Source organism: Podarcis bocagei (genome assembly GCF_964188305.1).
Source record: "Podarcis bocagei genome assembly, chromosome: 16".
Lineage (NCBI taxonomy): Eukaryota > Metazoa > Chordata > Lepidosauria > Squamata > Lacertidae > Podarcis > Podarcis bocagei.
In genome coordinates, this window is record NC_138142.1 from 19,021,092 (window position 1) to 19,044,897 (window position 23,806).

At 50.7% G+C, this 23,806-nt stretch overlaps 2 protein-coding genes across 10 annotated transcripts in view; one reads left to right on the forward strand and one right to left on the reverse strand.

Moving 5' to 3' along the window:
- SELENOM (selenoprotein M) overlaps window positions 1–18,650 on the forward strand; it is a 34,604-nt gene extending 15,954 nt beyond the window's left edge. The window contains exons 1-5 of one of the 2 annotated variants that reach the window (XM_081175217.1): window positions 11,178–11,433; window positions 14,261–14,296; window positions 14,745–14,779; window positions 15,856–15,934; window positions 17,288–18,650. In XM_081175217.1, coding sequence (XP_081031343.1) covers window positions 11,314–11,433; window positions 14,261–14,296; window positions 14,745–14,779; window positions 15,856–15,934; window positions 17,288–17,485 — 468 coding nt within the window. In that variant the 5' untranslated portion in view covers window positions 11,178–11,313 and the 3' untranslated portion in view covers window positions 17,486–18,650. Of the gene's footprint in view, window positions 1–11,177; window positions 11,434–14,260; window positions 14,297–14,744; window positions 14,780–15,855; window positions 15,935–17,287 lie in introns of those variants that run through there. The other variant, XM_081175218.1, reaches the window with a different exon arrangement.
- Window positions 18,651–19,557: 907 nt separating this feature from the next.
- Window positions 19,558–23,806, reverse strand: part of SMTN (smoothelin) — a 90,201-nt gene continuing 85,952 nt past the window's right edge. For 6 of the 8 annotated variants that reach the window (XM_081174772.1, XM_081174775.1, XM_081174774.1 and 3 more), the window contains one exon: window positions 19,558–21,924. In XM_081174772.1, the coding sequence (XP_081030898.1) occupies window positions 21,774–21,924 (151 nt within the window). In that variant the 3' untranslated portion in view covers window positions 19,558–21,773. The remainder of the gene's footprint in view (window positions 21,925–23,806) is intronic. The other 2 variants (XM_081174773.1, XM_081174771.1) reach the window with 1 other exon arrangement.

Here is a 23,806-nt window from a genome sequence, read left to right on the forward strand (position 1 = left end):
ATTCAATGGCATGTCCCATGTTATGAGAGAGGGAGTAAAAAAATTCTCTATAATTTTTATTAAATTTTCTGTTTTACATTTTAGAATATTTATTTAAACAACCTAAAAATATCAGTGACTTCCCTTCTTCCCTTTCCATGGTTCATGTTGCATAACATAAATCCCTGCATATTTTACATAAATGAAACCTTTCAGTATTCCATTATTAAACCTATGTCCTTCTTGTTCTCTTGTTCTATATGTTAGGCCTGCAAGCTGTGCATATTCCATCAGCTCATTTTCCATTTTTGGGCTAACAAAACACGGGCTACTGTAGTGGCATACATAAACAACCTTTTTTGACACCTGGGAATCTTTGTCTGGATTATTCCGAACGAAAAGGACTCTGGTTGTTTGGGGGAAGTACTTTTAGGGACGCAGGTGGCGCTGTGGTGTAAACCACTGAGCCTTGGACTTGCAGATCAGAAGCGGCTTAGTCATGCTGGCCATATGACCCGGAAAAACTGTCTGCGGACAAACGCCAGCTCCCTCGGCCAATAAAGCGAGATGAGCACCGCAGCCCCAGAGTCGTTTGCGACTGGACTTAACTGTCAGGGGTCCCTTTACCTTTACCTTTTTACTTTTAGGGAGTAAAATTTTTCTCTATCCACTTTCTCCATTCCATGCTGTAGTGGTTGGGAGTTACTCGTGCGTAATCCTGCTCCGTTTGAGCATTAGATTGCCTGGTTAAACCCTCCGGACTGCACAGCCCATCTCAGCGTGGCTGCCCTTAGTCACTCGTAGAATCTGTCTGTGGGCGTTTCTTAAAGCGCTGCCAACATAAGAGTTGTTTGACGCCCAATCGTCTCCGCCTCTCACTGCGCGGGAGTCTCCTGCGCAGGGTGGGCATGGGCAGCGGGGTGCTTGGGCTCTCCTCACTAACTTCCAACGAAGAGTCCTGGAGCCCCTGCACCTCCCTGTCCCGTTGCTCTCCTGGATCCCTGGTGTTACACTCATTCTCTTCCCCTTCTTCCCAGCTGAGTCTCCCCCTAGCGCTGGGACCTTCCCCTGCAGAATCAGAGACCCTCTCCTTCTCCCGTGCCTCTGATGTCAGTTCCCTGACACATGCCATCATTTCATAATACTCTATCATCTCCCTTCTTACTTGCCTTTTCTCTAAACTAAAAAGTCCCAAGTGTTGCAACCTTCCCTCCTAGGGGAGAGGGGTCTTGTGTTTGAATCCTGATTTCAGGTTTGCCACAGGCATCTGGTTGGCCACTTTGAGAGCAGGAGTCTGGACTAGATGGACCAGCAGGCTCGGTTTATGTTCTTATCCCTCAGCAGTAGCCAGTGCTGGTTGAGGCTGATGAGAATTGTAGCCCAACGTCATCCTGAGTGCCATATGCACACACACCCCACACCCACTACAAGGAGCCACAGGGACTTGTGGCCAACCAGAGGATGTCACACTGCAAGCACATCGGTTGCAGAACCACTGTCAGCAGAATTGTCAAGGGCTAAGGACGCGGGTGGCGCTGTGGGTTAAAACACAGAGCCTAGGACTTGCAGATCAGAAGGTCGGCGGTTCGAATCCCTGTGACGGGGTGAGCTCCTGTTGCTCAGCCCCTGCTCCTGCCCACCTAGCAGTTTGAAAGCAGGTCAAAGTGCAAGTAGATAAATAGTACCACTCCGGCGAAGTTAAACAGCGTTTCCGAGCGCTGCCCTGGTTCGCCAGAAGCGGCTTAGTCATGCTGGCCACATGACCCGGAAGCTGTACGCCGGCTCCCTCGGCCAATAACGCGAGATGAGTGCCGAAACCCCAGAGTCGGCCACAACTGGACCTAATGGTCAGGGGTCCCTTTACCTTTACCTTTACAGCTCCCCACTCCAAGGCTCTTTCACTCCAAGCTGCGGAAATGGAGTGAGAGTGGGGTGTCACATCCATGAAGGAATGCTCCCTCCCCCTGAAAACACCTCCCTGCTCCCCACCCACATGCAAGGGGGGAAAAACAGCACCAGAGAAATGGTATTTGGAAGCTGCCGCCTCTTCCCTGACACTCTAGCTTTCCGCTTGCGGAACACTTCCCACATGCCACTCAGGCCAGGCAGCCACCTACCCACTTCTGCAGCTCCCCCCCCCAGCACCCTTCCTTGCTTCACAGGGGGAAAGTCTGACTCACAGAGGACAGCGCCCCCTGTTGAGAGACCCCCGTGTGACCCTGCTCAGCACGGAGAGCTCAGCCGAACCCTGCAATTCTGCCTGACTCACAGGCTCCCTGGCGGCTTTTTAATTTACCCACATTTGCCGTGACTCATCCACTCTCCGCTTGCAAAGGCAGGAGACCGTCAGGGTTTATTATTATCCCCCGTTATTATTAGAAGTGTAGCATTCTTCCTCAATGAAGGCTGAGCAATATGCTTTTCTGGGCAGAGGAAAGAAGCTGCCAGCTTCTGGGTGTCAGAGGAACTGTCCCCCACTTGGGCAAGGAACTATTCCCCATGGGGCCAAAATCCCGCCTTGTGACTCTTGCCTGGTGACTCTCAAGAGTCTTCCTGGGTCACAAGATTCCTAATTGGGATGGATGGATAGAGCCCTGGAGGACCATAGCTCAGTGGCTGGAGCATCTACTTGGGATGTAGAATGCCCCAGGTTCAATTCCTGCCATCGCCAGGTAGAGCTGGCCATGTCCCTTGTTTGAAACCCTGGAGAAGTTGCTGCCAGTCAGTGATTTGTTTGTGGGTGGGTGGGTATTTTTTCCTGGCAGGCCTCTTTACTAGCTATCTGCCAGGCAGAAATCCAACAGGTGCAGCTTTCCTTAACATGAAGGTGCAGTGACAGGTTGGTGTGAGTGGTGAGTAACAACAACAACAAATTTTTTTTATACCCCGCCCTCCCCAGCCAAGACCAGGCTCAGGGCGGCTAACGACCAATAATAAAAACAAGTTGATTGAAATACAACTTAAAAACAAGATTAAAATGCAACATTAAAACAATTAAACATTAAAATGCAGCCTCATCACAGAAGAGAAAGGAAAAAAGAAAGGGGGGGAGGGAATCAAATTGTAAGGGATGTAGATCTTGTTCATTTTCTTTCTCTACGTCCTTCATGCATAATTCTTTGCGCCTCTACCCTCTTATTCACCTTTTCTCTGAACTGCAAATGTCATAACTGTTCCTCTTCAGCTGAGAAGAGGGCACCTGAATTTTGCACCTGAAACTCAAGTCTTTAGTAGCTCTGTTTCTGAAGTCAATATTGTTGGGAAATCAACCCCTGGGAGGGGACTTGCTGGCCTACCTCAGGCCAGCCAGAGAAACAGCTGCCTGTGGCTATTTTCTCTTCAGCAGTTCCTCCCTGATAATGGCAAGCATGAGCCAAGCTGGAATCAACAGAGGCACAGGTGGGTCTTGTTAGCGCAACCAGCTGCGGTTGGCAGGCTCCCCTGAGCAATCCTGGAGGAGAACAGAATCAGGAGGAGAGACTGAGCAAATGATCAGGAGCTAGGGGCGAGCGCCCGATTATTCAGGGTGGTTAAAACCAAAATATGGGATGCGGGTGGCGCTGTGGGTTAAACCACAGAACCTAGGGCTTGCTGATCAGAAGGTCGGCGGTTCGAATCCCCTTGACGGGGTGAGCTCCCGTTGCTCGGTCCCTGCTTCTGCCAACCTAGCAGCTCGAAAGCACGTCAAAGTGCAAGTAGATAAATAGGTACCGCTCCGGCGGGAAGGTAAACGGCGTTTCTATGCGCTGCTCTGGTTCTCCAGAAGCAGCTTAGTCATGCTGGCCACATGACCTGGAAGCTGTCTGCGGACAAACGCTGGCTCCCTCGGCCAATAAAGCGAGATGAGCGCCGCAACCCCAGAGTCGGTCACGACTGGACCTAAAGGTCAGGGGTCCCTTTACCTTTTTAAAACCAAAATGGGACCACAAGGAGCTCTGAAAAACGTCTCTCCCAAAACTGGGTGAATCAGCATTAAAACGGCACATGCAATTCCATGTGAGAAAGTGTGAAGTGATGGACATTGGTGCAAAAAGGAGAATAATAAGAACGTAAGGCGAGTCTGCTAATGGATCAGGCCAGAAGGCATCTCATCCAGAATCCAGTTTTCAAACCCCCAATGGGAAGCTGTAAGTAGGACCTGAGCACAAGAGAATTTTCCCCGTCCTGTGGTTTCCAGTAACTGGTATTCAGAATCATAACTGCCTTTGTATACATACCCGCCAACATTTTGCATGAAAATAGGGACATTCTATTGTTTTAGGGACGCGGGTGGCACTGTGGGTTAAACCACAGAGCCTAGGACTTGCCGATCAGAAGGTCGGCGGTTCGAATCCCCGCGACGTGGTGAGCTCCCATTGCTTGGTCCCTGCTCCTGCCAACCTAGCAGTTCGAAAGCACGTCAAAGTGCAAGTAGATAAACAGGTACCGCTCCGGCAGAAAGGTAAACGGCGTTTCCCTGCACTGCTCTGGTTTGCCAGAAGCGGCTTAGTCATGCTGGCCACATGACCCGGAAGCTGTACGCCGGCTCCCTTGGCCAGTAAAGCAAGATGAGCGCCGCAACCCCAGAGTCGGTCACGACTGGACCTAATGGTCAGGGGTCCCTTTACCTTTACCTTTACAGCTGTGATTCTGCTTTCTCAGTAGAAATTTCTGCAGGGACAGCCATGTTTGTCTGTTGCAGCCAAATCAGCAGATGCTCTTGGAGCATCTCAGATACTTGTCAGAATTTTTTTTTCTCACATCCTTGAAAAACTTACACCACAATGCCCCCCCCCCCAGTGTCGCAAGACAGCTGCAACCTTCACAAAACTGCTGTTCTCCAGAGCCAGATTGGGTTCGTGGGAGTTGTAGTCCAGAAAATCTGGAGGGCACCAGGTTGGCAAAGTCTGCTCTGATTTCCCTTGATCTGTGCACCTTCCTCTTTGGCCTAAAAAAAAAATCCTGCTTTGTTTCTCTTCAAGTGCTTTGATCATCCACGGAAAGATTCCTAGCAGGGTTCTTATTCTGAGAAATGGTGAATAATTTAGGGCATGCCTTGTCTCCAACGCTCCCTGATCAAAAGCTGTGTGTGCTTGGCTGTTGTCAGCATTTGTTAGGGGGGAGTTGGTAGTGTGTATTGTTTTTGTCTGTTTCATTCTGTCTGTTTTAAAATGATTCAAGTTTCCACACACAGAAAGAAAAAGGGTATATAGATCTTCACGTGTAGAGGAGTCCTTCATGTGGAGGACTCCCTGGTCCTGAATGGGGTAACTGTGCCCCCAAAGGACCAGGTGCGCAGCCTGGGAGTCATTCTGGACTCACAGCTCTCCATGGAGGCACAGGTCAATTCTGTGTCCAGGGCAGCTGCTTATCAGCTCCATCTGGTACGCAGGCTGAGACCCTACCTGCCCGCAGACTGTCTCGCCAGAGTGGTGCATGCTCTTGTTATCTCTTGCTTGGACTACTGCAATGCGCTCAATGTGGGGCTACCTTTGAAGGTGACCCGGAAATTACAACTAATCCAGAATGCGGCAGCTAGACTGGTGACTGGGAGTGGCCACCGAGACCATATAACACCGGTCCTGAAAGACCTACACTGGCTCCCAGTACGTTTTTGAGCACAGTTCAAAGTGTTGGTGCTGACCTTTAAAGCCCTAAATGGCCTCGGTCCAGTATACCTGAAGGAGCGTCTCCACCCCCATTGTTCTACCCGGACACTGAGATCCAGCGCTGAGGGCCTTCTGGCGGTTCCCTCACTGCGAGAAATGAGGTTACAGGGAACCAGGCAGCGGGCCTTCTCGATAGTGGCACCCGCCCTGTGAAACGCCCTCCCACCAGATGTCAAAGAGAAAAACAACTACCAGACTTTTAGAAGACATCTGAAGGCAGCCCTGTTTAGGGAAGCTTTTAATGTTTAATAGGTTATTGTATTTTAGTGTTCTGTTGGAAGCTGCCCAGAGTGGCTGGGGAAACCCAGCTAGATGGGTGGGGTATAAATAAATTATTATTATTATATTATTATTATAGACTTATAAATCATTTGCAGCTGTTGTATAAGGGATTGCTGTTATGAATGGAATGGAACTGAAATCAGTAAGATTATGGAACACAGAAATAAAGTAAATTATCAAACCATCAATTCTAGCATGCAGGTGGGGGGCATCTAAATTATGTAATTGGATATTTGAATGATTGATATTGGGAATTGTTATTGTAATTTGGCATTGATATAATGATATATTTGATATTTGATATATTTGGATTATTATAATTGAGATCTAATAGAATTATTATCAAAAATAAAATGATGCAAATTTCAGAAGACTCCGGGTGTGGCAAAGGTGAAGCACAGCACTTCCCAATTTTTTTTTAACTTGGGCCCTGCTCCTAAAATAAGAACAGAGGAAGAGTCTGATGGTTCAGGTCATTGACCCACCTAGTCCAGCACCCTGGTCTCACAATGGCCAACCAGATGCCTGTGGGAAACTTGCAAGCAGCACCTGACGGTAGCAGCACTTTCTCCTCCTGTGGTTTTCAGCAACTGGTATTCAGAAAAATTACAAACTCTTACCATGGAGGCAGAGCACAGCCATCATGGCTAGCAGACATCGTTAGTTTTCTCCTCCATCCATTTGTCCAGGCCTCTTTTAAAGCCATCAAAGTTGGCCATCGCCATAGGCGCCGACTCCATGGGGCCTGAGGGGGCCCGAGCCCCCTCAAAAATTCGTTTGGGGGGGCTCCGCCCCCCAATAATCTCGGGCGCCCCTCCAGCAGAGTGCCACCGCCGCCCCTCCCCCAGCCCAAAATGCACAGGGTCGGGCTACATGCCTCCTGCCCTCCCTCCCGAGCAAAAGCTCCACCCAATTTCCGCTCCGGAGCTGATTAATAGGCGCAGCACGCTCTCCCCTATTCGCTCACGAGGAGGTGGCGCCACTTTATCTGCATATTCATGAGCTTATTTATTATTCATGAGCTTTCCCGGCCCCCCCTCCCAATATTTTTTATAAGTCCGCGCCCCTGGCCATCGCTGCCTCCTGTGGGAGGGAGTTCCACAGGAACACACACACAACCCCAGCAGGCCGAAGTACTTTGAACACGTGGAGATTCTTGACTTGCAGCGGCAAATAAGGTGATCAGAGGGAGCTGCCTGATGCCAATTCAGAGCAGTGGTCCATCTAGCTGAGTACTGTCTACACGGTGTGGCAGCAGCTCGCCAGGATTTCAGACAGGGAATCCCTTCCAGGCCTACTTGGATGTGCCAGAGATGTCACTTAGGACTTTCTGCATGCAAAACAGATGCTCTACCACTGAGCTATAACCCTTTCCTAACTAGGAACTTGGGAAGATACCTTACACGGAGTCTGACCAGCTGGTGCATCTAGCTCAGTATTGTCTGCTCTCACTGGCAGCAGCTCTCAGGGTTTCAGGCAGGGTCTCTCCCAGCCTTACCTAGAGATGCTGGGGATTGGACCTGGGACCTTCTGCACGCAGAGCAGGTGCTCGACACTGCTGTTTTGTTTAAAGCAGATTTTCCAGTAGCAAAAATTCCCTGTCAGACACCCACACTTGGTTTTATTATTACGATTTTTTATTCAACAATCACAAAGTGTTACTTTGCTTCTTGCTTACACCCTTTATTCTTGGCTGCTTCTCCATAGGAGTCAGTAATTCTTATCTACTAACTATACTGTATAGTGATGATTCGTTTCTCCATCTGCCTTCTTCTGTAAATAACCAGAGCAAAAACAAGGAGGACTTTAATACGGGGTGTTTGCAAGGATGCAACAAAATGTTACCTGCTCAAAGATTAATAATAATAATAATAATAATAATAATAATAATAATAATAATTTATTATTTATATCCCGCCCATCTGGCTGAGTCTCCCCAGCCACTCTGAGCGGCTCCCAATCAAGTGTTAAAAACAGTACAGCGTTAAATATTAAAAACTTCCCTGAGCAGGGCTGCCTTCAGATGTCTTTTAAAGATAGGGTAGGTGCTTATTTCCTTCACATCTGAAAGGAGGGTGTTCCACAGGGTGGGCGCCACTACCAAGAAGGCCCTCTGCCTGGTTCCCTGTAGCTTAGCTTCTCGCAATGAGGGAACCGCCAGAAGGCCCTTGGCGCTGGATCTCAGTGTCCGGGCTGAACGATGGGGGTGGAGACGCTCCTTCAGGTATACAGGACCGAGGCCGTTTAGGGCTTTAAAGGTCAGCACCAACACTTTGAATTGTGCACTTTGACTTGTATAGCAGAAGGTGGATATTCCAGCCCCACAGAAGAAGGCATTTTGATGTGGTTGCTTTTAAGCATGGGAACAGAGCACGTTCTGTCCTTATGCAATTTGTGTACATGCTGTTCTTGACATTGCCAGTCATTAAGCACTTAATAAACACATTTGCATGCCACACCCACCACCAACCCTTGTTCAAGCTGCACATTATCAGCTTTCCAACTGAACAGCTTTCCCCACCAGTTCTGCGTTTTCTACCCAACTGCAGCAAACGCTATTTATTTGTTTATTGTGTTGATATCCCAGCTTTGTTTTTCCAGGGAGCTCAAGGTGACCCCTTCCTCATTTAATCCCCACAACAACCCGGCAAGGTAGGTTAGACTGAGCAGCAGCGACTGGTCTAAAGCATGGGTAGGCAAACTACGGCCCGGGGGCCGGATCCAGCCCAATCACCTTCTAAATCCGGCCAGCGGCCGGTCTGGGAATCAGTGTGTTTTTACATGAGTAGAATGTGTCCTTTTATTTAAAATGCATCTCTGGGTTATTTGTGGGGCATAGGAATTCGTTCATTTCCCCCCAAAATATATATATATATAGTCTGGCCCCCCACAAGGTCTGAGGGACAGTGGACCGGCCCCCTGCTGAAAATGTTTGCTGACCCCTGGTCTAGGATCACACCCAGCTAGCTTCATGATGGCCAAGTGTGGATTTGAACCCAGGTCTCCTGGTCCGAGCCTGATACTCTAACTACTGCACCACACTGTCTCTCTTGTGGGGGGGGGAGGCAGGGAAACACCATTTCTCTACCACCAAGTTGCAGCCCCTTTTGGTGGTGCAAAGTTTGCCATGTGGAGGTGAAAGGACATTAAATAATGTTTTAGCAAAAGTGCTAACCCCAATATCTTACTGAGCAATGGGGTCTTCCCCGGTGCTCCCATCATTAGCTGGGAAGAGCAGGTATCGTGCAACTCTGGGATGAATGCCAGAGATGTACAAAACTGTCATATAGAATTGTAATAAAAAAATTAAGGTCATATATATATATATAAAATAAATGTTCATAAACGTACCAACCAAGCATGTACATACAGATATGTGGACCACATGTCTGGAGCAGCACAGGAAGACTGTCCTGAAACCATTTTGACTCCCAAATTGACCAAATGTTTTCTCTGCAAGCAGTGGCGTAGCGTGGGTTGTCAGCACCCGGGGCAAGGCAAGTAATTTGCGCCCCCTAACCCGTGGATTTGCGCCCCCTAACCCTAACCCCCAGATGTTGCGCCCGGTGCGGCCAGCCCCCCCTGCACCCCCCACGCTACGCCACTGTCTGCAAGGAGGGAGGGTGTGAGGGAACCTTCCCATTGTCTCAGGAATTGGGTAATCACCATCTCAAAGGAATGGCCAGACCACCAGGAAAGGCAATCAGATAAGGCATTATCAGATAACCTGGCAGACAGGAAAAACAACAACATTCAAATTTCTGTTGTAGACCGCCTTTTCTGTGATGTAGGTATGATGTTTGTGGGTGGTGGTCTTGGGTTACACCCCTTCTGTGATGTATGTATGATGTATGGAGGGGTGGTCTTGAGCTCCAGGGCAGGGAATTTAAAATGTCTATAAGGGCAGGCACACCTTGGTTCTGGGTTACTCCTCCCTCCCTGTTGCAACAGTTCAATAAAGATCAGGCTTACGAGCTGCTTTGCTTCTCAATATTCTCTGGTTGGCCTCTGTTATTTTCTCCGACCGATAGAGAACCTACAAAGGACTCTATAATGACTCTTGTGTCTCCCATAAGGGAATAAGGGCAGATTTTGTTTATTACAGAATGAAGAAGACATCTGAGCATATACAAAGTTTATTTCCCTCCCACCCACCGAAATCCCAAGGGCTATAAAGAACTTCAGCTCTGGATTTGTTTTTTTTTTTAAAGTTGGAGTAATAAAGGAACATAGCTCAGTGTTAGATCATCTGGTTTGCATGTAGAAGATCCCAGGTTCAATTTGCAATCCCAGACAGCCGCTGCCAGTCAGTGCGGACAACACTGAGCTAGATTGCTGAAGGCCTGATTCAGTAAAAGGCAGCTGCATACGCTCCAACTTTTCTCCAATGGAAATAGGGAAGTCCCATTCCATAATAATATTTTTACTTTTTATACCCCACACATCTTACTGGGTTGTCCCAGCCACTTGGGGCAGCTTCCAACATATAGAAAAACATGATAAAATATTAAACAGTTAAAAAAAGAAAATTCCTATACAGGATTGCCTTCAGAGGGCTCAGGGGTCGGATAACTCTATACCCTCCAGGATAACTCCATACTCTCCAATGAAAATGGGGACATTTTCACACCCTCCAACATTTCTCCAATGAAAATAGGGACAGCCAAGGAAAAGTGGAATCAAATCAGAAACCGGGGTGGCGTCTCTAAATCAGGGACGTCCCTGGAAAATCGGGACACTTGGAGGGTCTGCAGCTGCCTGGGTTCCTAACGGAGAGATGCAAAGTGGCGTAGCGGTTAAACTTTAAAGTCTCGAATTGAGGCCAAATCCACACCACGCCGTTCAAAGCGCGTCCAGCATACATTTAAAGCGCACGGCTCTCTCGCAACGAATCTTGGGAGCTGTAGTTTGTTAAGGGTCCTAGGAATTGTCATCTGCGAAGGGGCAACTACAGCTCCCAGGAAACCTCGGGGTAAGGCGTGTGGTTTTGTTGTGCGCGGCAGGCGCCTTCAATGTGCAGGATGCTCCATCATGAGACCAAAGGTGTAAAGAATTCATCGGGCCTCTGAGCATGTGCAGAGAGTAAGCAGCGCTAGTAGCACTGTGCAAGCACCCGGGTAGGGGACACTCAGGTCTTCCGAGGTGCCCCCGTCGCCGATCCTCTTTTTCCTTTGGAGAGCCGCTAATCCCCGAGCTCCGCCTTGCCCTGCCCCAGATGATGCTCCTCCCTGGAGAGCCGGGCGGCGGGGCGAGGCTTGCCGGTCGAGGCTCCTCCGCCTTCCCTTCGCGGGGGCTCCGCCCGATCTGACGTGGCAGCGGCTCCAGCAAGCCGGAGGCCGCCGCGTCCGGAGCGCAGAGCGCACAGCCAAGAGCGCAGCGCGCGTAGCTGGAGTGAAGGTCCCCGATGGCACGTCCGCGCTTCGTGCTGCTGGTGGCGCTGGTGGTGCTCTCGGGATCAGGGCTGCTCCGCGGCTACGAGCCGGACTGGCGCCGCCTGGAGGGCCTGGCGAGAGGGAAAGTGGAGGTGAGGCCAAGCCTGGAGGGCGGAGGGAGCTGGGTACCTTAGAGCATGTGCAGAGGGCCTGATGCGCCGGGGCCCGCCAGCTCCCTGGATTGAAGTCCCCACCCCAAACAAATGTGGTCTCCCCACCACTTGACAGATGAAGCGTTAAATGCGCTGGGCAGCCTTGAGAGAAGCGCTGGCCCTCAGCCGGAGCTTAGCCTCCCTCGCAAGGCTGCAGTGAGGCTCTGTGAACAGGCGGCAGTCACCGCCGCAAGCCTTTGAAATGCGGGCGGGACATTAGAAAGAATTAAGGATGTAGCGTGTGTGTTGTTTTTTAATGTTGCTGCTGTTGTTGAAAGGCAGTATTTTTTTTTGGGGGGGGGGTTCGTAAAAAAAGAGAAAAGTGAGATTTGCTTTGCAACAGATCATGCCAAACAACTATTAAGCCTAGCATCAGACAGAGATTGCGCAGAGCTTCCAAGAAGGATGTCTGTCTTGTCTTGGCTGTTCTTTTGCTATTCAGAGGTATACTGCCCTGGCATGTGGATTTTCTATTTCACCATCATTCAGAGGGATATACCGTGGTACCTCGGGTTACAGACGCTTCAGGTTACAGATGCTTCGGGTTACAAACTCCACTAACCAGGAAGAGGTTGCTCCAGGTTAAGAACTTTGCCCCAGGGTAAGAATGGAAATCACACACCAGCGGCGCAGCAGCAGCAGGAGGCCCCCATTAGCAAAAGCACGCCTCAGGTTAAGAACCGTTTCAGGTTAAGAATGGACCTCTGGAACAAATTAAGTACTTAACCCAAGGTACCACTGCATGGGATTACCCTAGTTGGAGTTTAGAGCTGGGCTTCCCACAGTGTAGTCTGCAGGCCATTGGTGGACCACTGAAGTTTCAGGCAAGTCTGTGGACCATAATTCACCATGTCTGCGAAGAACACTTACAGCTGGAATTCAGATTGTTGTACTATGGTTGACCTCTGGGACTCCCTGCCACAAGAGGCAGTGATGACCACTAACTTGGATGGCTTTCAAGGAAGACTAGACAAATTCATGGGGGAGAGAGAGGGCTATTGATGGCTTCTAGCCACAATGGCTCTGCTCTGCTTCCGCAGTCAGAAGCAGTGATGCTATTGAATCCCAGTTGCTGGAAACCACAGGAGGCGAGAATTGCTCTTTTGCTCAGGTCCCGCTTGCAGGTTTGAGGGCCTCTTTGATAAGGTGGTCTAGATAGGCCACTGGCCTGTTGCAGAAGGCTCTTCTTAGCATTCTTAATGCTTCTGAATACCAGTTTGCATCTAGCACAGTGCAATAGAATTGCTGAAACAGGAGGGGAAAGTCATCTTCTAAAACCCTCTGCAATTTTCAGGTGGTCTGGGGCACGGAGGGGGGGGGTGCAGTTTGAGAACCACGGGCTTAGAGGACTAAGGAGAAATTTGGTGCTATTCCCACATATTCCCAAGTCTGTCCTTGTAGCCATTTTATTTTAGAGGTGGGAGGGGAATCTAACAGAGCCCATTTATCCCTGAAGATGACGTGGTTGCATTGGTGGGGGGTTGTTTTTCAATCTGCAAACAGGTGGCCTTGGGCACACCTGCCGCGGCAGGTTCTGACAAGCCCTTGGAAAGGATTGTCAGGGGAACAGGGGGCCGGGGAACAGCTGTTTTTTCATGGTGGAAGGGAAAGGCTGCAGAGGACGAATGTCTTTGTGGGGTTGTCAACAAGTATCCTGGGCTGGCAGAGGTTTCTCCAAGAGCATCACTGAAACATGGAATTGTAGAGTTGGAAGGGACCCTGAGGAGCATCTAGTCCCCTACGGGGATCAAACCTGCGAACCTGGCGTTACCAGCCCCACGCTCTAACAACTGAGCTGGACCCCCAACTCCCCATCAGACCCAGAAACCATCACAGTCAGTGGCCAAGGACAGTGGGAGTTGACAACACAAGAAGAGAGCACTCGCCCAGCCTTCAGTTTCCAGCCATTGCTGTCTCCAACTGTGGAGGCAGAGCATAGCCATTATACCTAGTAGCCGTTGTTCCAGAGATTTAATTACGTGTTCCATCAATAAGCCCTATCTTTTATCTGTCCTGACTCTTCCCAACTTTCGGCTTCATTCGGTTTCTCTGTCCACTTCCTCCACACCTTGACAATTTTTATAAACTTTTATCGTGTCACCTCTTTATTGCCCTTTCTCTATGCAAGGGGTAGGCAACCTAAGGCCCGGGGGCCGGATGCGGCCCAATTGCTTTCTCAATCCAGCCCATGGATGGTCCGGGAATCAGCGTGTTTTTACATGAGTAGAATGTGTCCTGTTATTTAAAATGCATCTCTGGGTTATTTGTGGGGCATAGGTATTCCTTCATTTTCCCCAAAAAATATAGTCCGGCCCCACACATGGTCTGAGAGATGGTGGACCTGGCCATGGCTGAAAAAGGTTGCTGACCCTTCTCTAAGCTAAAGAGCCCTCAAAGCTGCAGGCTTTCCTCAAAGGGCAACCACTCCATCCTTTATCGTTTTGGTTGCCCTGACCTGGGATAGCTCAGTCGGTAGAGCAGGAAACTCTTAATCTCAGGGCTGTGGGTTCGAGCCCCACATTGGGTAAAAGATTCCTGCACTGCAGGGGGTTGGACTAGATGACTCTTGTGGTCCCTTCCAACTCTATAATTCTATAAAGGAGAATTGAGTTTTTTGCTGGCTGGCTGATGAGCTGTTGGGAGTTGGGTGTCGGAAAACATCTGGAGGTCTGGAGGCTCCTCGTCCTTCCAGTGCATGAAACGAGTCTGGATTTATTGGGAAGTGTGTTTGATGGTGTATTCATATTCTGTTTCCTCCCTTTTAAAGAGCTGTGGGGGATGACGGCTGAACCGCCTGCCAGAGGTAAGTGTCGCTTCGTTCCTGCTCGCCAACACCTATCACTCACTTCCCCTGGGTGAAGAAGTGCTGCAACGGCTCATAAGACAGAAGGCAGGGAGCCCAACAGTAGGTGGCGCCAGAGAGCCAACGGCAGGCGGAACCCAACACATTCTAGGTTTCCCATCCTCCTCCCTGCCAGAACAGAGATGGATGAGAAAGAAGCTGACAGACATGGCCACCTCCTAGACTGACTGAAAGTAGGGAGGTGGGAACTGGCTGAAAGCCGTCTGGGGTTGGTGGGGCAGACTGGAGCAGTCTGTTGTTTCTGGGGAGCCACCACCGGAAAGGCCCTGTCACTAACAAAGCATCGCCTGTTGATTGTAGGTTCCGAGAATAAACTGGGCTGGTGGGGCAGGGGGAGCTGTCTTATTTCATGTGTAATATTTGCATCTCATTCATTTCCCCCCCCTAGGCGAAGGCCTTCATCAATGAGGACTTGCCTCTGTAGTATCCTTTTTGTATGTTTGTGCAGGGTCTAAGTATTGGAGGTGGGGGAGGTAAAAGGGGGACATTAGCAAGGTCTCCAGGCAGCAACCCCATCACCCCCAAATTATTTATTTATCCTCTCTGGCCCAGGAGCCCAAACTTGAGAAATTCTGAACTGCTGAGCCTGATGCCCTTTAGGATGCTGTCTGGGGCTGACGAGGGTCATAATCCAAAACCTCTGGACAGGGCTGTCTTAAGCATATGCGGCGTCGGGGTGCAAAGATCCGTCCGGCACCCCCCAGGCTGCCCAGTCCCAGGCTCGCAGGAGGGCGGAGCCAGCCAGCCGCCTCAGCGTCTCGCTGGCTCGGTCACCCCTGAACTCACGGAGCAGAGTCACCCACAGAAGAGCACACTGTGGCGCTCTGACCAACGGGTGGGCTCTTCCCTGGACTCAACTCTCTTTTTCCCCCCAACAAATTTTTTATTCATTTTATAACGCAAATAAACAACACAAACAGAAAAGCAAACAATACAAACAGATTCTTGTCTTGTCCTTATTTTTCCTAAACATTGTTAGGTGGGCTTCCCCAAGTCCTCTCTATCTGATTTCCATTTTACCTCATCTTTAGCAGTTTACATATCATAATTGCTAACCATTTTTTTAAATCACCCTTACTTTAACCATAAAAAACCTTCACATTTTATCACTTACAAATAATACTATTTTAAAATACACTTCTATCCCTACAGCCTAAATCCACTTCCAAAGCTATTCTAAGATTCCCGGGACTCAACTCTCGGGCCCCGGACTCTTGGCCTGGCGCCCCTGAGAGCCCGGCGCCAAGGGGCCCCGCACCCTTAGCGCCTATGGGTAAGACGGCCCTGCCTCTGGAGGGCACCAGGTTGGCAGTCTAACCAGGCAGCTGATTTGCTAAACCTGCTGGCCAACGCAACAAAACTTGGGTGTCCTCACTCACCCTTGCCTGAAACCCCTGGAGATGCTGCCAGTCAGTGTAGACAATATTGAGCTAGATGAGCCTGTGGTCTGGCTCTGTTAGGCAGCTTCCTTCGCACATACCCTTAACTGCCTTTTCCAGCCACAACCTTGACATGAAGCACCTCGCTGGAGCAGACCCCGAACTCATCCTGTTGAACTCACACTACAGAGAGCTGGAGGTGAGAGGGAGTTTTGATCTCCCCACACTGGTGTGACCCACCGGAGGATTTTTAGCTTCAGGCAGAACTGGTAGAGGTGATGCTCTTCACGGAATATGCAATTGCAGGAATAGTTTTGCTTGTGTTTCTGAATCGAACATGTAGGGCCCGCAACAAAATGTTGCAGCGCAGCGGCAAGAATCCATCTCCCTAAGAATCATGGGGGTTTCTTTTGAAATCTTATTTTTCAAGGAGGTTTCAATGGCATTGAGGGGATGCTTGAAAGTATGTGGGCAGCAGATTGGTAAATCACAGCCAGATTGGTTATTGTTGTCCAGCAAGCCAGCGAGTGGGACTTTTAATTCCTCCTCCGCTGGACTAGCAAGATTAAGTTGCATAGCACTTTAAAAACTCCAGGAATATTCAAAAGTAGAGGGACCGGGGGCAGCAGGCCTTTGGAGGCTTCTCTTCTGGAATCCATCTGCCAGATTTCAGCCATGGGCAGGTAAGATGCAAATCTTGCTCTGTGATGCTTAACAGGCTAATTAATGTGCTGCTCACACAGCAAAGGAGCAAAGGTCCGTCAAATATGGGTGTAGCCAGAATTTATGGCGGGGGTGGGGCAGGACACACATCCTCTGTCTTAGCAGATTCGGAATGAAACGTCTCAGCAAGTTGTTTTAAATTACTTCCCTTTGAACCCAAGCGTTCAGAAAAATCTGCCAAAATCTCCAGCCATTTGAAAACCAGGAAGTTAAATAAAAAAAATAACATCCGGGAGTAGCTTTCATGCAGTTAATGAGTCTATTTTCCAAAATTATAAAGAGCATGCCTTTTTAATCTTATTTTTTTTAAATCTAAACTAAAACAAGTTTCCTTGGGTTTGCTGAAAACCTTTTCAGGTATCCCTACTCTCATTTCTTTTTTTCCAATGCAGTTTTTCTGCACGCACTCAGTAAGCATAGGCAATTTCTACTTTAAATTAAACATTTCTATTTACTTACTTGATGGGGGCGGTTTCTGTCCCCTGGCTATGCCCAGAGGTCCAATGCCATCTGCATTTGGATATGCTGGCACCAGTCCAGGTGGGTCTCAGCATGTTGTTGCCACCTGCAAGTCTCTGGTTGACCAGGGGAAGAAGGACAGTGGCTCTGTGCTGGGCACCTGCTTTGCTTGCAGAAGGTCCCTGTTTCAATTCTCACTAGCATCTCCAGGTAGGGCAGGGAAGGTCTTTGGTCTGAAGCCCTGGAGTGCTGCTGCCCATCATTGTAGCTCAGGGGTAGAGCATCTGCCAGCCCGTGTAAGCAGCCCTGAGCTAGGTGGACCAATGCCCTGACTTGGCTTAAGGCAGCGCCTTATGCATTTATTTTGCAGAGAATTCCACTGAGCGATATGTCCCGCAAAGAAATCAACGAGCTGGTGCAGAAGCTGGGCTTCTACCGGAAGGAGAAACCCGATTCGCCTGTTCCCAAAGAGTTCCAGCTTGCTCCTGCCCGGCCGCCCCCTGGTTCAGAAGGCGCCAAGGGAGAGCGTGTGACGGAGAGCAAAGGGGTTGCGGGTGGAGAACTCTAGATCTGTTGCGCTCTTAAAAACCTCAGGGGTGTCTTGTGTGCGAGTGTGTGCAAGGGTTGAGAGCGTGGCTCATGTTTCAATACATGCACAAGCATAGCTGTACCGGTGGGTGTGCATGGTAGGATATGTTGTTAGTATACGCAGGGTTGTGTGTGCACACCTGCCAAGGAATGTGGCCTGGGCTGTAGAATCAATCCTTTAAAAAAAAAAAAAAGAAAACACAGGTTTCTAGACCTCATGGTTGGAAAGGTGTACATGAAAGCGTCTGGGCAGGGCCTGCTGATCTCCCAAGAGGCCCGAAGAGGGCTGCACTAAATGACTCTTTAGGTCCCTTTCTAATCTACAATTTTATGAAGATTTGCAGCGGTCTTGAGTGTGGGGGTCTACTCTTCAACCCCCCACCAGCAAAAATAGCAAGATACGTATATGCAAAAAATGAATGCGCCACATTTGCAGGATATGCAACCAAATGCAATGTCCTCTCGTTGCAGAAATTTGGATTTCATTCTTTAATTTGTTCTAGAGTAAAGGGCACACACTGCCCTGTCTGTGGAACGTGAGTAAAAAGTGGTGTGGAAGAATCTGGGGTGTGGATTCGGGAGGGAAAGTGTGCTCTCCCCACTGCCTGGGGAAACAGCCAGACTGGAACCAGATCACCTTGAGTCCCACCTTGGTCTGCGCACCATTTCTGTCTAGATTCATTTGATCATGCATAGCCCAGTCAGAAAGTTTGGCTCCGTGCCTCTTTGTATAGCTCAGAAACCGGGAACCTGTGGCCTTCCAGGTGTTGCTGGATTCCTCGCCCCTCTCCCCCCCCCCCAACAAAGTTTTAGTTTTGCTGACTGAGGGGAGCTGGAGACCACCAACATCCAGAGGGGACCACAGGTTCTTGCCTCCTGCTTTCGGTTCAGGTCACACTCCCTAGCCGCTGTTCCTTGCTCCAGGCCATAAGCAAGCCTTCGTGTTTTTCTGCAGCTGTGCCCCGTCTGCATGAGACAGGATGATACCCTCGGCTGAAAGCTCTTGGTGCCCAGGGTGGATAGTCAGTGTCCCATCAGGCTTCGGAGCACAGCCGCTAAGGAACACGAGCTCAGTCACCCACCCTGCAAACAACAACAACCCTCTTGCAGTTGTGCCTAGAAACAGTAAAGTCTTTTACATCCACGCTGCCGGTATCTGTGTCTCTGTTGCTGGATAATTAAAAGTCCCAGGCTGAACTGGTCAACGTGTTCCCTTGGGTCCTCACCCCATCCCACCCTCAGAAGCTCACTGTGATGAGGTGGCGAGGTGACCTTTTTCTTCCTTGAAGAGCACGGGGAGCTGAAGAAGTTGGAAGTTGCAGCCTTTCTCAACCTGTGGGTCCCCAGATGTTGTTGAACTACAACTCCCATCACCCCTAGCTAGCACAGCCAGAGCTCAAGGATGATGGGAGTTGTAGTCCAACAACACCTGGAGACCCACAGGTTGAGAACCGCTGTCTAGAGACTCTGTCCTGCCTCACCTGAGCAGCATGTTGAGTTGCTGGGAGATGTGTCCTTGCATCCCTCAGCCGTGTGGTGTCCCCTGCCAGCGGGGGAGGCAGGTGGAGGGTAAGACTCAAGGTGGTGGCAGCGCCCAGGCTGGGGGCATGCACCCACCCATGCCCAGCGGCTGTTCTGCAGTTCTGCGCTGCATGGAGGCACCGGTTAGGAAGCACAGTCCTTGCTTTAGGGGTCACAATGCTTTCCATGCCCCGGGTGTTGGCAACCCATGCTACGCTACTGCTACTAACCCGGCTCACAGGGTTTTTATGAGGATAAAATGGTTCGTGTGAGCTCCTTGGAGGAAAAGGTGGGGTGTAAATGCAAGGACAGGAATACAAACTCTCCTGATCCCTGGGCCAAGGCTGACGGAAGCCGGGAATCCAGCAACATCTCAGTGGCTCAAGAGGTAGCCAGATCCTGCTGCACACCAGCCTGCCACTGGCATTCTCCAACAACTGGAAGGCGCCAAGTTGCGCTAGGTGTACGCTAACCTTAAAAGGACTGAGCCCTGGAGGTTGGAGGACAGTACGAAGCAGAAACAGCCGTCAAAACAGTCTATCCAAACTTTTATTGTCTTGCTGGTGCCTACATAAACATCCTTGTGCTAGTGCAAGAACCGTTACAATCGGGCGCGTGGCTGAGTGCTGAGAGCGGTGTCAGAGGAGCACATCCCGCTGTCCGTCCCTCGCTCCAGGCTCCAGTCGGTCTCAGCTGGCTCATCTGCCCCAACCTTCCCGTATTAATCAGGCCCTCAAAAGGGAAGGAGACTTGTGCAAAGGGCTGAAGGCTGATGCGCTGGGGACTCCCAGGAACAGAGTGGACATTGCTCAATGGTGCACAGGCAGGAGAGCTGTTCCATACAGAGAGGCCACACCAGTGAAACCCACATGGTTTCCCCCCTCTCCTGCCATGTCTAAGCACCCAGAGTTGACCACAATCGCTCCTGGGCTGGCAGAGCCATGGGTGAATACACACATAGGGCACATGGATGGGCAATACTTGATTTCAGCAAACTTGGTGGCCAAGAGATGGGAACTGGCATGCCCTGTGCTTGCAAGGGAGCCTCTGAGCTGGTGCAGAGTGTGCCCTTCATCACCACCATTCAGACAGGGAACACAGTTTGTTTCTCTTAAAAAAAAAATCTGTCCTCTACCCCAAGCAGCAAAGAAAACTCACATCTCTGTCCAGTTACCCCACAACTTCAAAAACTGCACTTTTCTAAACGAGCTGATTTCAGGAGGCGTTTCGGTCAGGATTCAGGGGTGGCCCTGAGGTCTCCTCCTATCCCTCGTCCAACTTTCACCCTTTCTTGGCCAGGAAAGAAGCTATTTGCCATCTGAAAAAGCCTTGCTTCTCCTACCCACTGGTGCCAGCAGGGTTCAATCCAGAAGAGGCACAGTCCCAGCCCAGTGGGGCCTGTGCACTACATTTATAATTGGGTTCCTCTTCTGGAAGTGTGGGGAGGGAGGCACGAGGAAAGTGCAAGACCTCTGCCTCAAAGGTGTTGAAGGAAGAGGCCCTCTGCCATAGCTCAGCGGTAGGGAATCTGCTATGCATGCAGAATGTCCCAGGTTCAACCCCCAGGCAGGGCTGGGGGAGAGCCTCCCTATCAAAAATCCTAGAGAGCCACTGCCAGTCAGTGTAGACAATACTGAGCTAGATGGATCAACAGTCAGAAGCTGTATAGGAAAAGGCTGCATTCAGCTTTATGGCAGGACATCTGCTTGGCATGCAGAAGGTCCCAGGTTCAAGTCCTGGCAGCACCTCCAGCTAGGGCTGGGGGAGTTTCCCTATTAAAAATCCCAGAGAGCCACTGCCAGTCAGTGTAGACAATACTGAGCTAGATGGATCAACAGAAGCAGTATAGGAAAAAGCTGCTTTTAGCTTTATGGCAGAACATCTGCTTGGCATGCAGAAGGTCCCAGGTTTAAGTCCCGGCAGCATCTCCAGCTAGGGCTGCAAATGTCTCCTGAAAGCCTAGAAAGCCACTTGCAAGTCATGGTTGCCAGTACTAAGATAGAAAGGACCAGCGGTTTGGCTCGACAGAAGGTGGCTATCTACGTTCCTAACGCCTGGTGTGGGGGGGGGGCACCTATAACCTGCTGAGCAGGCTCTGCACTTGCAACGATCATCGCAGTTCAAGGATTTGGGGGAGGGGGGAAGCAGGGACGAGTTAAGATCTGGACACACAGACAACAACGCCCCCCCCCCTTTAGCACGCTCCAGCATTTAGCCGTTCAAAGGTACAGACGAGACGCGTGGTCAGTCAATCACACCTGCACAGGTCTCTGCCCATAATGCTGCTCGGCTGTGCACGATGCAAAAAAAGGGAGTTTCGAAAAAGGAGGAAACGGGAATAACTTACAGTAAATAACGACGACAACAACAATAATATAAAAAGCACGTGCGGATGAGAAGGGCAGTCCCGGTTCTCTCCGTAGAGCGGTCTAAGCTCGGCCGGTCCCCTCCAAACCGGCCTGGATTGCCAACTGCCCAGCCTGCTGTAGCGGGGGGGTGGGGGTGGGGGGGTGTTGGTTCCTCTTGCCTTTTTGCTGCTGCGGGTGGCTCCTGCCCATAGTAAGAGTTCTCTGAAAGCAGGGGGGAGGAGGTGGGGCTGCAGGAACATGGATCGGGACCAGAGGAGCAAGCGAAGACATCCTCCTTTCCCCTGCTGCCACACCCAGCGTGGGTGGGTTGGTGGGGGACAGGCTAGGCTGGATGTTTCGGAGGGAAGGGTGGGGGTGAGGGGGGGCGGGAGAGGAAGGCTAGAAGCGCTGCTGCCTCATCTGGAGCTCGTGGCGCCGCAGGTGGTTGTAGAGGGACTGCACGTAGGTGAAGACGCACTTGGCGTCGGGACGTTTCCCCATGATCATCATGTCTTCCACGTCCACCAAGGGCACGCAGTCCACAAGCACCCTGCAAAAGGGGGGGGGAGAGAAAGGGGGAGAGTAAGTGGTCAAGGTCAAGGTCCCCTGGACAGTTAAGTCCAGTCAAAGGCGACTATGGGGTTGCGGCGATCATCTCGCTTTCAGGCCGAGGGAGCTGGTGTTTGTCCACAGACAGCTTTCCGGGTCATGTGGCCAGCAGGACCAGAGGCGGAGGAAGAAGAGGAGTTCGGATTTGATATCCCGCTTTATCACTACCCTAAGGAGTCTCAAAGCGGCTAACATTTTCCTTTCCCTTCCTCCCTCACAACAAACACTCTGTGAGGTGAGTGGGGCTGAGAGACTTCAGAGAAGTGTGACTGGCCCAAGGTCACCCAGCAGCTGCATGTGGAGGAGCGGGGAAGCGAACCCGGTTCACCAGATTACGAGTCTACTGCTCTTAACCACTACACCACACTGGGGGGTGCGGAGGTGCGGCCTGCTCCGGGTGTCAACACTGAGGGCGGGTGACAAAATGCTGGGCAGCACTTATCTCAGGGCCTGCAGCGCACCCGAGCCACGTGTCTCTCTTGGGAGAGATGTGGTGGCTTGGGCACCCGCAGGCTCCACGCTGCCCAAATGGTCCGCCCACTGCCTCCCCCCTCCCCCCGCTGTAGGGCGGCTGAGTGGGAAGAGGCAGGCAGACCCCAGAGGCCCTCGCCCTGCCTATCCATGTGCCCTCGCGGCTTCCTCCACCACTGAGCATGACCAAACCACTTCTGGCACAACGGGACACAGTGACGGAAGCCAGAGCACACAGAAACACCGTTTACCTTCCCGCCGGAGTAGTACCTATTTATCTACTTGCACTTTGACGTGCTTTCGAACTGCTAGGTTGGCAAGAGCTGGGACAGAGCAACGGGAGCTCACCCTGTCGCGGGGATTCGAACCGCCAACCTTCTGTTCAGCGAGCCCAAGAGGCTCAGTGGTTTAGACTCATTCTTCCACCCACCCCCCACCCCCATAAACTAACCCCACGTTGTAGTGCAGGTTGGCAACAACAACTACCAGCACTTATCCCCGCCCCTCGGGGCTTGGGTGCAAATCCTAAGAAGTAACTACCCAGGTTTTTCCACCGCTATTCATTTCTGCAAGAACAGCCTTTGCACGGATGGGGAGACTGCAGAGATAACCCGGGGAGGTCAAAGGAGCCATTGGTTATTGCAAACGGCAAGGAAACCTTTGATCCTGAAAAGAGAAAAGTTGCCCCTTCAGGAGTCTAGCCAGAACAACACTTGAGAAGGTTGCTAGTGTCTCGTTTTGAAAGTGTGAGCAGCCGCCTGGTGTTTATAACTTTGCAAAACATCTTTTAGTGCAGGGGTTGCCCACCCACCCCTATATTGATGCTCCAAGAACAGTTCGCGCCTGTGAAAAAGCTGGTTTGGCCAGTGTGAGGACAGGATTCTGGACTAGTTGGGCCCTGGGCCTGATCCAACACGTTTCCACTTACGCTCTTAATGCCCACCTTCAATGTTAAGACCCTGAACCCCTTTCGGCTAGTGGTCTTTGCATCAGCTTTGCGCTGGTTTCCCGCCCGGCCTCCCCAGTCCTCAGCCTCGGGGTCAAGCATGTGCAGAGGGGGTGGGGGTGTGCAGGGAGCTAACCGCGAGGTTTAACGGGCTCCCTCCTCTCAGGCGATGGAAAATCTCCTGAGCGAGCCAGTGTGCCCTTATAAAGCCTTTGTTTAGCCTGTGTGATGGGCTGTTGTACCCAGTGTCCCGGGAGAACGAGGCTCTAGGGAGGCAAAGATATTAACAAGGAGTGCCTGAGTCACTTTTTCCAAGGCTCTCTAGCTCCTCCGAGACATATATGGCCGGGGCAAAATAAATAAAAATAAAAACCCACCCCCCTCCAAAAGAAGGAGAAAATAAGAA